General features: G+C 55.7%; 3 protein-coding genes across 3 annotated transcripts; 1 reads left to right on the forward strand and 2 right to left on the reverse strand.

Moving 5' to 3' along the window:
- Positions 1 to 534: 534 nt before the first annotated feature.
- On the forward strand, positions 535 to 3145 carry B0H18DRAFT_1105310 (uncharacterized protein; the record flags this gene model as incomplete). The annotated part of the gene is made up of 3 exons (XM_048032648.1): positions 535 to 692; positions 754 to 2401; positions 3120 to 3145. Exons 1-3 carry the CDS (start codon positions 594 to 596, stop codon positions 3143 to 3145), a joined length of 1773 nt encoding a protein of 590 aa, XP_047891964.1. The 5' UTR covers positions 535 to 593.
- Positions 3146 to 6736: 3591 nt separating this feature from the next.
- Positions 6737 to 12907, reverse strand: B0H18DRAFT_1014856 (cadmium ion transporter). The gene is made up of 27 exons (XM_048029179.1): positions 12774 to 12907; positions 12579 to 12655; positions 12084 to 12521; positions 11353 to 12022; positions 11223 to 11289; positions 11102 to 11170; positions 10558 to 11040; positions 10454 to 10504; positions 10289 to 10392; positions 10133 to 10233; positions 10059 to 10069; positions 9765 to 10001; positions 9423 to 9711; positions 9237 to 9372; positions 9086 to 9180; positions 8968 to 9038; positions 8890 to 8906; positions 8662 to 8834; positions 8565 to 8608; positions 8307 to 8511; positions 8237 to 8251; positions 7943 to 8172; positions 7833 to 7891; positions 7640 to 7777; positions 7371 to 7584; positions 7194 to 7308; positions 6737 to 7135 (listed from the first exon to the last, which is right to left on the reverse strand). The coding sequence occupies exons 1-27, from the start codon at positions 12848 to 12850 to the stop codon at positions 6954 to 6956; spliced, it is 4368 nt and encodes a 1455-aa protein (XP_047891965.1). The 5' UTR covers positions 12851 to 12907; the 3' UTR covers positions 6737 to 6953.
- Positions 12908 to 13612: 705 nt separating this feature from the next.
- On the reverse strand, positions 13613 to 15131 carry B0H18DRAFT_1085689 (uncharacterized protein; the record flags this gene model as incomplete). The annotated part of the gene is made up of 3 exons (XM_048031947.1): positions 13613 to 14434; positions 14497 to 14854; positions 14908 to 15131. 3 exons carry the CDS (start codon positions 15129 to 15131, stop codon positions 13613 to 13615), a joined length of 1404 nt encoding a protein of 467 aa, XP_047891966.1.
- Positions 15132 to 15854: the final 723 nt, after the last annotated feature.

Consider the following 15854-nt stretch of genomic DNA (forward strand, 5'->3'; position numbering starts at 1 on the left):
AGCCATGAGTCGCGCGACACGAGCAGCATTGGCATGTCTACCTCACTGGCATCTCAATCATGTCTCGGATCCTCGCGCACTCAGAGTGCTCCGGACAGCCTCCTCATGGCGGCGACGAGCGCAGTCCAAATCTCGGTTGCGTACATGATCTACTAGCTATAGTAGTATGGAGCGGTTCACTTAGACGCCGCTACTTTGTGACAACGACATTTACATGCAGAGTTTTGGGCTGAATGCTAATCCCTTTAGCGAAAAGATAGCTATAAGATAGCCCCAGCTCATACTCGACTACATCACGTGAGACATTGACCGCGCGCTTCAAGCCATTCTGGCAGTGCGACGGTCTTCGAAATCTATCAGAGATCAACAGAGCCCCTAAATATATTTTCTGTTCTCCTAACTGTGTTCAAAATGAACTTTCCTTGATTGTTAGGAGAGAAAATCGACGCCGCATAAGACTGTTCGAGTCCTGATAGGCAAACATCAATAGATCTAGCTATTTTACAAATATATTTGGTTTAATAGGAAATAATCGGATTTTCGACGCGGGCGCGAGTGCATGTCGTCGCCAGCGAGCTAAACTAGCAGCACGAATGCCGCCGTTATCGGGTCGCAAGAGAAAGAATCTCTCTAACCTTGCAAAGAGGAACAGGAGTTCCCCTGGAGTTATCACTGAGCAAGACTCGGAGAATGTGAGTTTGTGTACTGTGTTGGTTCAGTGTCATGGTACTCACTGTCTTGGACCTCGGAAAGACACCTCTTTTAGATGTCCCGGAAATGGCGGCTGAGCCCGAGCATGCCGGATCTGTAGAGTACGACTCGGAGCAGCATCTGCAGAAGGCTCAGCAAGCATCCATGCGGCTCTCGCAGACATTTGCGGAGATATCACGGCCTACCTGGGCTATGCCACCGAATCCGGCGACTGTACCTGGACCGACTCCGACAGCAGTGGGCGAGTACCAGGAGTCCGTGTCGAGCAGTCCTCGTACAGGCCCGGAGTCTCCTAGTGTGCTGCATGACGTGCAGAACACCGTGGATTCCGAGTCAGACCATAATACATTCAAATTTCGGTACACACCTCCTCCCGATTTGGAATCTGCGCATGCTGCCCTCGACGACCTCGAGTTCCTGTTACGACCGCCTCGCGCGAATGGCATTGGCACGAAGCCCTTCAAGGGTGATGACCTGCTCAGGGATCGCATGACCATGATGTGCTCGCTGTTTTGGTGCTACGCGAAGATGCCACTCCCTGGGTGGATCAAGGCATCCGAGACTGTGGCACATGTGAATCGGGGTGGCCCGTACCTTGCGAGATGCCTCCGCGGTTGGTGCCAGGCATTCATTGCCGATCGCCACGACCTGCCGTTCAACCCCTATGGTACCTGGAACAAGTCAATCCTCGAGACGAATGACGAGCTCAAACAGGAGATCGAGGCGCACCTTCAAAGTGTTGGGAAGTACGTTTGCGCAGCCGACATTGTCCAGTACATGGCAAGACAAGATGTACACGAGCGGCATGGATTGGAGAAGGGTGTCTGCCTGTCGACAGCTCATGAATGGATGCGGGCGCTGGAGTATCGATGGACTCGGACACCACGCGGTCAGTTCATTGATGGGCACGAGCGCGATGATGTGGTGGCCTACCGTCAGGGGACCTTCCTTCCCGAAATGCTCAAGCACGAGCAGAATCTTCGCCAGTGGAAGGCGGATGGCACGGAGGAATCCCGTGCTCCAGGCCGGACATCCGAGTCACTGGAAGTGGTCATCGGAGTCACGTCGCTCGACTTATTGCTCGACTTCACAAACATGTGGTTTGGCGATCAGTCAACGTTCTACGCCAACGACCGCCGTGAATTGCGATGGGTAAAGACGTCAGAAAAAGCGAAGCCACGACCGAAAGGGGAAGGAGCTTCCCTCATGGTGGGCGATTTCGTCTCGGCCGACTATGGATTCTTGCAATCCAAGGATGGCAGTCTGTCTGTCCGGACACTTTTCAAGGCAGGCAAAAACCGGGATGGGTATTTCCAGTCGAATGACGTGCTCGATCAACTCACCCTGGCGATGGATATTCTCGACAAGGACTACCCCTGCGAAAAGCACGTCTTTGTCATCGACAATGCCCCGACTCACCTTAAACGCGCCGACGATGCTCTCTCCGCGCGTAAAATGCCCAAGGGCCCATCGAAAAACTTTGCAGTCGTCGCAAATGTCATTGGACCGAATGGGAAGGTGATGCATGGCCCGGACGGAAAAATCCTGAAGCACAAGATCCGCATGGGTGATGCGCACTTCAGCGATGGTCGTCCTCAGTCGTTATATTTCCCTGATGGGCACGAACGAGCTGGGGAGTTCAAAGGAATGGCACAGATACTCAAGGAGCGTGGCCACAAGGACATTGATGGTCTTCGGGCTGAATGTCCCAAGTTCCAGTGCCCCCCTGACGTGCTGCGATGTTGCTGTCGCTGGCTCCTCTACAATGAACCCGACTTCCGTGATGTCGAATCTTTGGTCGAGATGCACTGCAAAAGACGTGGTTACGGGCTCATATTCCTTCCGCGCTTCCATTGCGAACTCAATCCCATCGAGCAATGTTGGGGCTTCGCGAAGCGCAAGTATCGCGAATATCCTCCGTCGTCAATTGAGGCCGATCTTGAACGCAACGTGGTGTCTGCATTGAGCACAGTCTCAATCGAGCACATTCGCCGGTACGTGATCTTCATTCTCGACTTGAATACAATACTTACCAAAACCAGCTTTTTCAATCGCAGCCTGCGATTTATGGATGCATACCGTAAAGGCCTCACCGGGAAGCAAGCCTTGTGGGCGAGCAAGAAGTACCACGGCCACCGTGTTCTTCCAGAGAGCATTCTCGCCGAGCTTGACAATGTGGATAGCCAAACTTCGTGACCATACTATTTCTCCTCCCTGTTCTAATTCTTTATCCTTACAGCTCTATAACTGCTACTATGATTCTGTTTTACTAATATCCTGCACTATAGATCATTCCTCTCTCATCGACTAATCATATACTTATCGTAGTACGGCCCTCCTCAGCTTCGTAGCTGACCCTAGTCGAAACCCTAGCTGTAACCCTAGTTGGATAACCCCGATATAGATAGATCATGTGACTCTGGAGAGACGCTGAGAGTCGTCGAGGATGAGCTGGGGCTATCTTACGTAGGGGCAACAAAACCCCAAGAGGAATTTTCCGTACATTCATTATTTCCAAAAATGGTCTGAACGATTTGGCCACATTACGTGACTAAGCCCATAACCGGTAATTAGACGCCAGATTACTGTTACTATATCGGGTCACGATCTCGGACAGCCTAGGTAGTCGGTCACTCGAGCCTCATTCAACAACCATGCCTTCTATAGCTATGAAATAAATTGTAGCATGTCTCAATGCATCCTTGTAATGCCTGTACAAAATTTGAAGCCAATACACTGAGATCTGTGTGCAGGAAAAATCACCCTTTGCGATGATACCTATTTCTGGTAAGCAGTGTGGCTCACCCTACTCTCGACCAGAATTTTAGCTACTGAGCTCGACTCAATGATTGTATATTTTTTCTCATATTTTTCTCATATTCCTGAGGTCTTTTAACATACCTCCGTAGAATAATTCAGGTCATTATGACCCATACAGAGTGAGGAGGGCTTGTCGAATGCTAAGGTGGCCGAGATCGTGACCCGATATAGTACCAGTTACTATATCGGGCCGGTGGCTCGACTGGGTTAGGGACTCGGTCGAAGCTGGGAAGCAAGATTCTCGTTCATTGCTGATGGTGAGTAAGTATACCATTGATAACACCTGGAATAGCTCTCATTGATACAGCACCACGTCTTTGGTTTAGAAAGACCCAGCCTTTGTTGTGCAACACATTGGGTGGCCGACTGGGGTGGCCGGTCGAGATCCCGACCCGATGTAACACTACCGAATCGGGGCTTATCTCGGTAGCTGCCCAATAATTGACCAGCGCGGGGCACTGGCATTTTTAGCAGTATACTTCCCGTCTCAAAGCTGGTTAACTCCCTGAAACATTGTGGAGAATGCTAAGTCTTGAATCCTGTGTCGGTGTATGTGACTCAAAAAAATCGGAGGCCAAGTTGGCCAGCTTACGTAAGGCGCTTAACAGTGTCACAAAGTAGCGGCGTCTAAGTGAACCGCTCCATAGTAAGAGCCCGTTCAGCAACCACGAGCGATCGATTCTCGGTCCGATTCTCGAAAGTGTTTCTTCGGCATCTGGGTACATCCGAGCGCAGATTGATTCCCCGCTCGGACATTTCCCCTTGCTTATTCAGCGCGTAGTCACCTGTAGTCACGCGTTGCTTGTTGCTCGCTCGTTGCGTCGTCGCCATCGCTTCGCTGACAGGGTCTTGCTCGCCGTTGCTCACGATGAGCACAGACCCTTATTTCCTCGTAGGGCATGTATATTAGAAAACTGATAGCACATTGACTTCCCTAAGAAAATTTGAGGAGGATCTATGTAAGATGTATGCAGAGCGCAGACTAGGCGAGGTCGCGAGGGTGTCCCGCTCATCGTCATGCTCGACGAGCGCGACGTGTCGGGGAATGGGCGGGAAATTGGCGGGAGTCGCGGGCCTCGACCGGGCTGAACGCAGTGATCATCAAAAGTCACGCGTTGTCAACGGGTGTTTCCGAGCCTCGTCGGCACGCCCGGCAGCCCGGCAAGGGGGGAAAAAGCTGGCGAAACCGATTCTGAGCGATTCTGTTCATCTGGCGGGAGAAACGCCCGCGAGAATCGATCGCTCGTGGTTGCTGAACGGGCTCTAACTCACTCCAAGTCGACTCGGAGCAGCCGCAGCTTTTGCGACGCCGGCCGTGCGCAGCAGTCTGGAACGTCCGTCGTCCACGAACCACGCACTTCTGAGTCCAATTTCCATTGCAGGCCTGAAAAGCCGGCAAGTGTGTTGAAAATAAAGTACCTCGTCGGCTGCCGTCCTGCTCTGGGCAGGCGCTGAGCGCTGAGTGACGCACAGAGAGCCGAATTTCCAGACAACTTGAACGATTCACAAGCCCGTACTTCGACTCCAGCTGAGCCTCGACCGTGATGAGGATTCGGAGGACATGGAGATATCATCGTCGACTATACTCGGAGTACGCTGCCCCCGGCAGTCACGTCAACCACGTACTGCAGAATGGTCTAGAGCGCACTCATTGCAGCACTGGCAGCAGGTGGACCGTCAGCTTCCGACAACAGGAAGTGTGGCCGAGTAAGTGCACCTTGACGCTGGCTCTCTCGTAAGGGTCGGGTGCAGTCAGTACAAATGATACAGAGTTGTGGCGAGACGCCTAGATCAACGGTGTTCACAAAACTCGGTATGCGTTCGCAGCGATCTAAGGCCCACGTCGCGAAAAGACGCCACCACGTAGCGAGGATCATTGACAGGTTGATAGGCTTTGAGACCGTACGCGCGCGCACCGAGTTGGACGTGAAGCTTTGAAGCTTGAGCTCGAAGCATGCCTATCGACGCCTGCGGACTCTCGGGCGTCCGGGTCTTCGCATCGAATTCAACTACGGGCGGCAAGCTCAACCTGGGCGTACTTGTCCAGCCCCATCCGACCGCACAAGCAGAGTGAGCACTTGGTGGGCACAGCCGCGGGGCTGGTGCTCTGTGCGAACCGGAGAACTAACTGGCCGAGTCTAGCTCGTCATATTTTGCAAACATTTCGTCGAGAACCTGCGGTACGTCTTCCGAGTCTCTGCCCAGCCGGGTGTGCAACTTAGCGGATAATAACAGGGAGAATGCAACGTGCATTGACCAATCCGGATGGGCAGCCGACTACGTGTGCAGCTCACCTAGCACAGGCATGTGTCAGAAGAGCGTGAGGCGAACAGCGAACGGCGACTCGCCTATGCCCGCACACATGGGCGACCTCCCCGCAATCCTACAGCCCTCGCGTCGAGATCTCCTCGTGCAGAAGCTTCGCAACGTCACCACTGGTCTCGCCGCACCTCAATCCCTGGGGCCGCATGAGCCCACGTACAGGTTCAGCTTCGCCGCAGTCTCAGACACCTCACCCATCTATTGAGGCTAGCTGGCTGCTGCGTGGTTCGTGCATGCTCGCCGCGCAGCTGTCCCACGATGTTGTTCAAGTTCGCAAGGGAAACCTCAGGGATGTACAGTGGTGAGCGGCCAACAGCAAAGACCGGCGTGGCGCCGTAGTAGAGCTCATCCGCGTCGTCCTCACTGGGCCGGTGCGCCGCGGATGCACGGGCTGGTTCGGCGACCAGGAGAAGTTGACGAGGCCGTCCCAACTGCACGCCCTGACGGTGGACACCTGTGAGAGCGGCGACTTGATCCTGTAGGATTACTGTGGTGACGGCGGATGGTACGTGCGGAGGAAGAAGTAGCTCTCCTGGTGCAAAGTCGTGCAAAACCTCAGGCTGCCAGTGGGCAGTCGAGAATGACTGTGGCTGCGGTTTGGCTGCGGTCGCACGAAGAGTAAGCTGTCCTGAGGGCCGAGTCAGTACATCAGTTCGACGACACGGGCTGGTAATGGATGAGGGTAGACATACGGTAGTTGTGGCCCGATCCTCGTCATTCGGCTAGCGCTGAAGTACCCACTCAGCAAGATCACCAGAATTTCGGGGTTTCAAGAAGCAGGAGTTCCTGTTGGCCCTGGGCGTTGGCATGAGCTTGGAGGGCGTGTACATAAGTAGGTCAAATGTAGAATGGCTCAAGTCGTGCAGAGGTATCGGACACTTCAGTCAGACAGTATGGCCACGATGCAATAGTGCCTGGCTGCACAGTGGGGTTCCTGACCAGAAGACAGTATAGCGTAAGTAGTACAATCCGTGCGTGTCATGCTAACATGCAATCTAATGTATGAGCTGGGGTGCTCGTAGCCTACATAGTCCTCGTATCGTCATCTATCATACCAGCAAATAACTGGTTGCCTCTACAAGAGCATGTCCACATCATTGTCATGAATCAGACGTCGAAGCGCCCGGTACGTTAGACCGGATGCGCAGGATGTCTTGTCTCGACAACCCAGCTTGGTCGCAGAGCGAGCGGAATATGGAGTCCTCCTTGTCGAACAGGTTGAGCGGCGTGTCGAACTCTGCCACCCGACCCGCGTCCATCAACAGCACGCGGTCGTAGTACACTGGCACGCAGCGGTCAGAACGACGACGACTTCACCGAACCTAGAATATCTCGCTCACCGATGGTGTTCAGACGATGGGCGATGCACAAGAGGGTAGACGCCGCGAACTCCGTCTGGATCGTCTTCTGCAGCTTCGCATCCATCTGCAGGTCAACGTTGCTCGTCGCCTCGTCCTAGAATCGTCATCATCAGCACTCATTCCCACCTTCACGAGCACAGCGGGACCGAGACTGACGAGGACGATGATGCGGCTGTTCTTCGCCAACGCGCGACAGAGCGCCAACATTTGCTTCTCGCCGGCGGAGTAATTGCTCCCCTCGTCGCCGACGAGCGAGTCCAGGCTGAACTTCGCCTCCGCTGCGGCATCGTGCACCCCGTCCTTCGGCAGCAGCCACGTCCGCTGGAGGGCGGAGATCAACTCGGCGTCCGTGCGGGTGCCCTCCGGGTCTCTGCAAGCGGACACTGTCAGACATCGTCAAACGGTCAAGTAGATGGCGGACGCACAGGTTCTGACGCAGCGTTCCCTTGAAGAGCACATTGTCTTGCGGGACGAGAGCTAGGCGGCTGCGCAGTGTTTTCAGCCCGATGTCGCGTGTGTCCACACCGTCGATCTCGACGACCCCACCGGAAATGTTCACCGTGCTGCATTAGGGCAAACATCAACTTCAGGAAGTGCGTCGCGCAAAGGGTAGCGTACCGGAACAGTGCCTGCATCAGCGAACTTTTGCCTGCGCCTGTGCGACCTACGATGCCGATCTAGCCGACAGTGTGAGCACGGATGAGGGGATCATCGGAACATGCGCGTACCTTTTCTCCCGGGCGCACGGCGAAGCTCACTTGCTTCAGGACGAGCGGGAGACCTTCGCGGTACGCCAGGTCAACGTCTTTGAAGTGGACCTCCCCCTTTTCGGGCCATGAGGCAGGCGGGTCGTCCGGCTTCGTGTAGTCGCCCTCGGACGGCAGATCGATGTAGTACAGGATGCGCTCCACCGCGTTGAAGTTCTGCTCGTTCTGCGCGTACGTCTGGACGACCTGGGCTGCATTCATCTCAGTCTTAGTCCCCAAGTTCCGTCTCACGTGTACTGCACGTAGGATACTCACAGAAGACCTGCGTGACTAGACGGCTCGGTGAGCAACCAGCAGTCAGGCAATGAAATGAAGGGAGACATACTGCTCAAAGTGTACGACAGGACGACGCCGACCTTGCTAGGGCTGATCGTCTTACTGAACCCGGCCGCGAAGAGGGCGATGCCGAGGACGAGGATATTTCCAAGCAGGTCGAGCCGCGTACTCAGCCACTGCTGGATTGCAATGACCATGTAGTAGGCCCTGTTCTCCACGTCGAGACCGTGCTCCGTCTTCCGGATGAACCTGTCCTGTGCGGGCATAAGTCCCTGCGTAACACTGCGTTGTACGATGCGATACTCACCTCTTCTCCGTATGCGCGGACGGTGCTAATGCCAGTGAGCGATTCTGTACATATACTTTATGAGCCAGGGAAGAGCGGAGACACCAATGAGACGTACCGGCGTAGGCAGAGTACAACTTTGAACGCAAGATTGAGTCCAGGCGTTTTGTCTCGACGGAGCTACGGCGGTAGTAGACGGCCGCGAACGCGTAGAAGGCGCCCAACGGGACGAAGATGATGCCCAGATAGGGGAACGTATAGAAAACGAGGAAGATGGTTCCGACCACCGAACTGGGAACGACGCCTGAGTTAAAGTGAGGCACCTGCCGAAACGGATGCAACGTACCTAAGGGTTGACAACAACTACACGGTCCTGTATGTGAGTGCCACCCTCCATCGGTTGTTAACTGACTATGACACGTACCACGAACAGCGTCATCGAGATTTCTGCATCGATGGTATCCTGATCTCTTGAGAGGCGGGAAATGATGCGACCTGAGTGACATTTAGTCTTGATCTCAATGTTCACAAATTGCCCCTACCGATAGGCGTTGTGTCAAAGAATGACACCGACGAATGCATCACATGTGCAAAAGCCTTCTGGAACATGCTATACCCCGCTCTGAGACTCGAGGTACTAGTGGTATGTGCATCAGCCTTCAGCCTTCATGGTAAAGAGTAGATGTTCCTCACGTCAGGGCATAGCTGACTCCGAAGGAGAAGAGAGCACTGGCTATCCCGAGGGCAGCATATGTCCCCATATAATCAGCTTGGTCGAAGCCCTTGATGCTCTCCGCAGTCCAGTAGCCAAGGAACAGATTGTTGGCGACTGCAGGCGGGGTCATCAGCAGCTCTACACTCGCGCAAAAAGGGACAGACCTTGAGCGCCCTGCATGAGAGCTACCAACAACAGGAGCACCGGGGCCCACACTAGGCCCCCGGCGTAGCGGTAGAAAGTACCGTATGTCTTCCATGTCACCGATCCCGTGAGCCGTTCCTCTTCCTGCATCAGCTCAGGTTGCGCGTCCTCGGGCTCCTTGCTTGCGCCGAGTGCGGTGGACTCGTCGACCTTCTCGACGGCTTGGGCTTCCTCCTTCTCCTTCGCCTTCTCCATGTTGCCATATTCCTCGATCAGGCGCGAGAACGTGATACTGTTCCGCATCAAATCCTACATACCCGACTTGAGCATCCCGTTCACAAGTAGAAGAGATGCGATCTCACGTCGAATGAACCGCGATCGACGATAGCCCCGTCTTTCATGACGAAGATGCAGTCGGCTCTATCCAGGACGTGGAGAGCATGAGTGACGAGGACACGGGTCTTGCCGGCAAGTGGGCCGTTCAGGAAGAGGTTGTCCAAGATCATCTTACCCGTGTGGGCGTCGATGGCACTGAGCGAGTCGTCCATGAGGATGATGTCGGCTTCCGAATATGCAGCGCGCGCGAGTGAGACGCGAGCCTAGATAGACGACGTTCAGCCTGCAATGAGTAGAAGCCGATAGTAAGATGAGATAACCTTCTGGCCACCTGTGGTTTGTATCGTTATCAGTCTCCTATCACTGTACTCAGAAGGAAGTTATGAAGACGCACCGCTCAAGTTGATGCCTTTCTCTCCAATCTCAGTCTTCTCACCGTACGGCAACATCTCGAGATCACGTTCGAGGCAGCAGGCCTTCACGACAGCACGGAACCTACCCATCTTCTGTTAGCTATCCTGGCCGGAATTCTCAGCATAAATCAACGAACTTCTCTTCCTTATCTTCACGGCCAAACACGATGTTCTCTCGGAGAGTGGCATTCATGATCCAGGCGTTCTGGGGCACGTACGCAATAGACGAGGACAGAACGGTCTGGTCGAGTCGAAATGGATGGTCAACAAGGGAAGCGACTGCTGAACCTGGAGTCACCCACATGTCCCTTCGTTCTGCGCATCTCGCCGATGAGAGCTTGCATCAGGGAACTCTGCCGCAGACAGATCAACCGTCGAAGTGATTTGAGGGCACGGTGAGGCTCACCTTGCCGGAACCAATGGGCCCGAGGACTACGGCGAAAGCTCCGCGCGGGACCTTGAAGCTCAGGTCCTTCAACTCGAACGGCTTCTCCTCCTTCACCTCCTCTTTCTCCTTCGATGCCTCGATCGGAAGCACTGGCTCGTCCTTCTTACCCTTCTTGCCGAACCAACCGCTGCCTCGTTTGCCCTCCACCTTCTTCTTATCCTTCTCGCCCTTCTTCGACGACGTGTTCGCGGCCCTGCCCCTAGCACCATGTTTATTATCCTGCGCGCTGAAGTCGGGAAGCTCCTCCGCGGGCGGCTTGTGCGCGGTCTCCCACGTGAAGTCGCCCTCCGCGTCGATAGCGAACTTGCCCTCGGGCTGGATGGTGTACGGCTCGTCGAGCTCCTCGGAGGTGAGGAACTGGCCGATGCGCCCGAGCGCGACGATGGAGTCGGTGCACGAGGCGACGACCATGGGGAAGAACATCAAGGGCTGACGGATAATCTGGTAGGACGGTCGGCTCAGTCTGAGGACGTATGCGAAGGCACAGAGAGAGTATACGCACGTTGAAATATTGCAGCGCAGTGAAGATGATGGACACGTTGAGGTTATGGCCGCTAAGCCCATAGGTGATCTACGATACGGATTACTTTGCTGACCGAGTCCAGAAGAACGTCGCCACTCACGAAGGAAAGCACGGCAGCCAGAACGGGTAAGATGGTGACTACACTGATCAGGTTCGCCACAGCCAGTCTACGCGATGTCAGAATAAGCAAACGCGAACGACCGTAGTTGATTCGTTGTCGGGTGACTGACCCTATCTTCCTGACCCGACTGACCTCCTGTTTCCGAATCTTACCGACTTCGTGCTCGAAGAAGTCCTCCCACGCAAAGAACTTGATGAGGCGTATTCCCTGAAGAATCTCCGTCACCGAGCGCACCCGCTTGTCCGTCAACACTACGCCCTTGGTGCGCTGCTGGAACATGATAATCGCACAGGCGACCTGTACCGGGAAGCCAATGACGAACACCCCCAGCCCGACGAGAGCGGAGTAGCCCAGCGTCTTGATCAGCAGCGCGAGGCAGATGACGATCTGGAGGGGGGCGACCCAGAGGTTGTGCGCGTAGTAGGTGTTGCGCTCGAGGCGGGTCGCGTCCGCGGAGATCATCGTCGTGATCTTCCCGACGCTGTGCTCGAGCCGCGAGCGCGCGCTGAGCCGGAGGGACTTGCGGTAGATCGCGCCGACGACGCTCGTGCGGACGAGCAGGCCGACCTCCATCGACATGAGCGTGTAGTGGCATGTCATAAGACTCGACGTCTCTTGCATGACGAAGATCGCGAAGGCGAGGCCGATGCCGTAGCCGATGCCTTGGGGCTGTGAGATGAGGGCGCGATCTGCGACCGGTGCTTGCCAGTAGTAGTATCGCTCCTCCAGCCAGTTCAGGAGGCGCTGATTTACCAGTGGAGTGGTCGTTTGCAAGGTGCCTAACAGAGAGAACATATGAGGTGAGCGAGAAACGCATTGAGGAAGCACGCTGTTACGCACTGCCAAGAAGAGTGAGGAGACCGGCCGTCCACCAAAGCCAAAAGTAAGCTTGATTCAGTGCCTTCAACAACGATTCGTCGTGCTTGGGCTTCTTTGCCTCGGCCGGTTTCGACGCTGAGCGTTCCTTTCCCTTTCTGGCCCGTTTGTCACCGCTGTCAGGGAGTGCTTCGGAGCCGGCACCGCCCTCTATGTCTATGTCATTCTTGTCGTCAGTGGCGTGTTTCTCATCGAGGTCATCCTTGTCATTCGCGGGTCGTTTTTCGTTCTCGACCGTAACGCTCGGAGTAGATGCCACCGAGGACGGTCTCTCTTGGGGGTCAGACCGGGTTTCTTGCCAAGAGCGCGGCCGTTTCTCTGGGGGACAACGTTTGTAGAAGTTGCGCTCGAGCTCGTCCGTCAGTGGGTCCGTGAGCCTCTCTGCTGGGAGCTCCCACAGGTCTAGCAAATGTTCTTCGTGAAGATGTATTCAACGACGATGCCGATGATATATCTCACCTTCCTTTTCCAGGGGGCGAGAGAATCCGACTTGGAGGAAAGGGTCAAGCCATCCGAACAGGAGTTTCGAGATCCAGCTGTTCCGAACAACACTCAGCATCATCATTCGTCAATGACCACACGCATACAGTGCAATCCCGTGTCGTTAGAACCCGAGATTGCTCTGCACGCGACACATAGCTCCTGGTAACTTACGATGATCGTACCACAGGGGCGACCTTACCGCCGCCAAAGCCCGGAGGCGCAGGGGTCGGATGCAACGGATTCCTCATGGCCGTCAAGAGCAAGCGGCAGGACGAATCTGGGTCAGTACATGTTCAGTTATCATCGGCGTTGCCATTATGTATCGGTCCTGACTCAAACAGGCGAGCCACGGCGCCGAAAGCCACGCAAGCGCGGTGGTCCCATTCCCACTGCGCGGTGCACATGCGCGTTCTCAGGAGGCTGTCGCGATTGTATGCCGGCGTGACTCGCTCCTCTACAGCCTTTCTGTGCCGCGGTGCCACGCGGTCATATTGCCTCACCTTCACCGGAGTCCACTACCCGACTGTGAGAGACGTGTCAACGGTGTCATACTTGGGAAACCATTGCAACATCGCCTGCATCAGGTAACTTGGCCATGTTATCCGCAGGCAACGGGTGAATGGCGACGCGACGTAGGCTCGGAGCTGGCCCTAGCCAGTCCCTCGTCAAATTCGGCAGCCCAATTTGACTGACAAAGGCCAATGAGAGCTCGAAGATTGGTCCGAGATTCGGAGGAGTGCCTTTTCGGGATGGCCGTGGGATGACCGGGGGCTGATCAAATATTGTGGGCGCACAGCTCAAACAATCATTTCAGTACTTGGACCGGCCATCACGATGCTACATACTCACGAGGCCCGTATATATGCCAATACAGAACAATACACAGAGCGAGCGCGGTGGATAGATAGAACACGATACAGATAATACATGTTACATGCGCACAGCAAACCGTTAGCTTGAAAACACCCCGTCTTACACAAACACCCTGATCTGCTTCCTGGTTCAAACCTTCACAACTCCATCTCCATCTCCATCCCGTCCCACTCCTCTTCTATCTTCTCCCCGACGCTCATCGCACGGACGCTCGACTCCCGCTTGATGCTCCTCGCCGAGAAGCCGTACACGTAGTCTCCGTCCATGCTCTCCACGTCCACGTAGTCGCTCTCAGACGCAGACCCACTGCGCGAGCGCGAGCCAGAGCGGACCGACGAGCGCGGGAGCGACCATCCGCCCGTGCCGTCCGGATACTCGTACGACTGGCCGAGCGCAGAAGCAGACGCGGACGAAGAGCGGAACGACGACTGCGCGAAGCCGGTTGACAGCGACACGGGTGAGCTCCACGCGTCTGAGGCTGACGCGGACGCGCGGCTCACGAAGCTGTAGCCAAGCGGGTCACGGTCGCGGTACGCGCTCTGCGACGGTACCGTTATCGGCACCGCCGCAGACCGCTCAGTCGTGTACGCCTGACTGTTCGTGGGTTGAGGCGGCGGCTGCGGGCTCTCGGAGCCAGTGGGCACGGCGAGCACGCCGGGGCGCAGCTGCGTCACGCCGCCCGCCACAGAGACAGCGTAATCATGCATACGTGGGCCGGAGCGCGCAGTCGATAGTGCAGATAAGGCTGGCACAGAGCTGGAGACGGCAAACGGCGCAGGCTGCTCGAGCGAGAACGCGGCCGGGCATGGCTTGGTGGGAGCGCCCATGCCTGCGGTGTTCTCGGCACTTGGCGGGGGAACTATGCCACCTGACAGGTAGGACGGCCACAGCGCACGGTCGTCGGGAAGGGACGTGCCCCCCGCCGCCGATGGGGCGATGTGCGAGAGAATGGCAGCTGCCTGTCGAAGCGGTGCTTATTAGGGTTTAGGCGCTCGTGGGAATGAGACGACAAAGTGCGCACCTCGAGGAGCTGCACCTGCTGGTGCTTGCTCAGGAGGAACTTGGACGCCTCGCGCCAGTGCGGCGAGTGCTCCCAGCGGTGCTTGATGAGGCACGACGGGTGCCGGTAGACCTTCGAGCAGCTCTCGCACTTGAAGATCGTGCCCTTCTTCTTCCCAGTGCCTTTCCCCGCTGCGACGCTGATCCCACCCCCGAGGTCCGCCTCCTCCCGCGTCGCGTCTTTCAGAGCTGCGGACGCGGGCTCGATCTCGCCTGCCGCAGAGACATAGGTGGTGAGCGCCTGCGGCGGAGGTGTCCCAGATAGCGAGAGTTTCGCAAGAGAAGTGAGCGCGGCTGCAGCAGTGGAGATAGTAACCGGCCTGTAAAGGAAGGCATATGTTTAAGGCGGGCTTAGAGGATACGTGTAACGCACGAAGGCCGGCTCGCTGCCTCGCGTGCGTCGCTCAGTCTCCTTCGCGCGTGTCCGCTGGACGACAGCCGGCGGTGCTTGTGAGGTGCGTGGACCTTCGCCCCAGCACCCACGCTGCTAGGCCCGGTGCTGCTGAAGCTGCGGCCGCTGTAGCTGCTCGGTACAGGGGCGACCTCTTGCGCAGTGTCCCGCTGTACCGAGACGGGCACCGCATTCTCCGCCGCCATAGACAGCGAAAGCAGGCCGTCCAAGCCACCCTGCTGAGATACGTACGTCAGCAAGTAAGTCGACCGAGTCAGTTTGGACGCACAGGTGGTGCTGCAGTCGTCACGCTCATATCTCGGCCACGTAGCCTCCCTGTGTCCGGAACAAAGCCAGCAAAGTGAGTACAAGAAAAATTTAACACTGGGTAGCGGCAAAGCCTCCGCGCAAAGAGTACGACTATATCATGAAACGGTGGCCATTGACTGTGAGGGTCAGGAAGAAAGGGAAGAGACCCTTGGGAGGTACAGCAGGGTCGAGATATTGACAAAGGCTAAAAGTTGAGACTCCGCCGATCTTCTCAATAGAAATTGATAAGTGAAATGAATACGTTGCTGATACTAAGTAAGTAGGTCTATCTATACGCGGCGAATAGTATTAGTAGCGAATGAAGCTGAAGCTTGAAGCTTGAAGCTTGAAGATCGCACGAGCTCGTGAAGGATAAGTATGTATGCGACGAGTATGCGATATATTCGGCCTTGGGTAGTCTCTGGCTGGCGCTCTGCAGGAAAAAACTGTCAGATTTTTGTTTGAATGCCCGGCGTTCAAGGAGCTGCATCGGAAGCATGGGACGTGTCCCATGGATCCTCGCCGACCGGGGTTTGCGAGCGTGCTTGAGAACCGCTTTCACGGATGGGAACTGGTTGATTACGCCGGCGGCAATGTACATTGTCCCTTAATTCATTTTC

This window comes from Fomitopsis serialis (genome assembly GCF_022376445.1).
Source record: "Fomitopsis serialis strain Sig1Antser10 chromosome Unknown B0H18scaffold_46, whole genome shotgun sequence".
In the NCBI taxonomy this organism is placed as follows: domain Eukaryota; kingdom Fungi; phylum Basidiomycota; class Agaricomycetes; order Polyporales; family Fomitopsidaceae; genus Fomitopsis; species Fomitopsis serialis.

Bases quoted from the DNA above. Each gene is read 5' to 3' on its own strand.
- B0H18DRAFT_1014856 (XM_048029179.1), bottom strand. From the start codon at position 12,850: ATGAGGAATCCGTTGCATCCGACCCCTGCGCCTCCGGGCTTTGGCGGC. The intron at 10,393-10,453 runs GTGGGTGACTCC...CGACTCGACCAG, and splicing joins TGCGCAGAACGAAGGGACAT to ACCGTTCTGTCCTCGTCTAT. The intron at 7,778-7,832 runs GTACGCTACCCT...GCCCTAATGCAG, and splicing joins CTGATGCAGGCACTGTTCCG to CACGGTGAACATTTCCGGTG.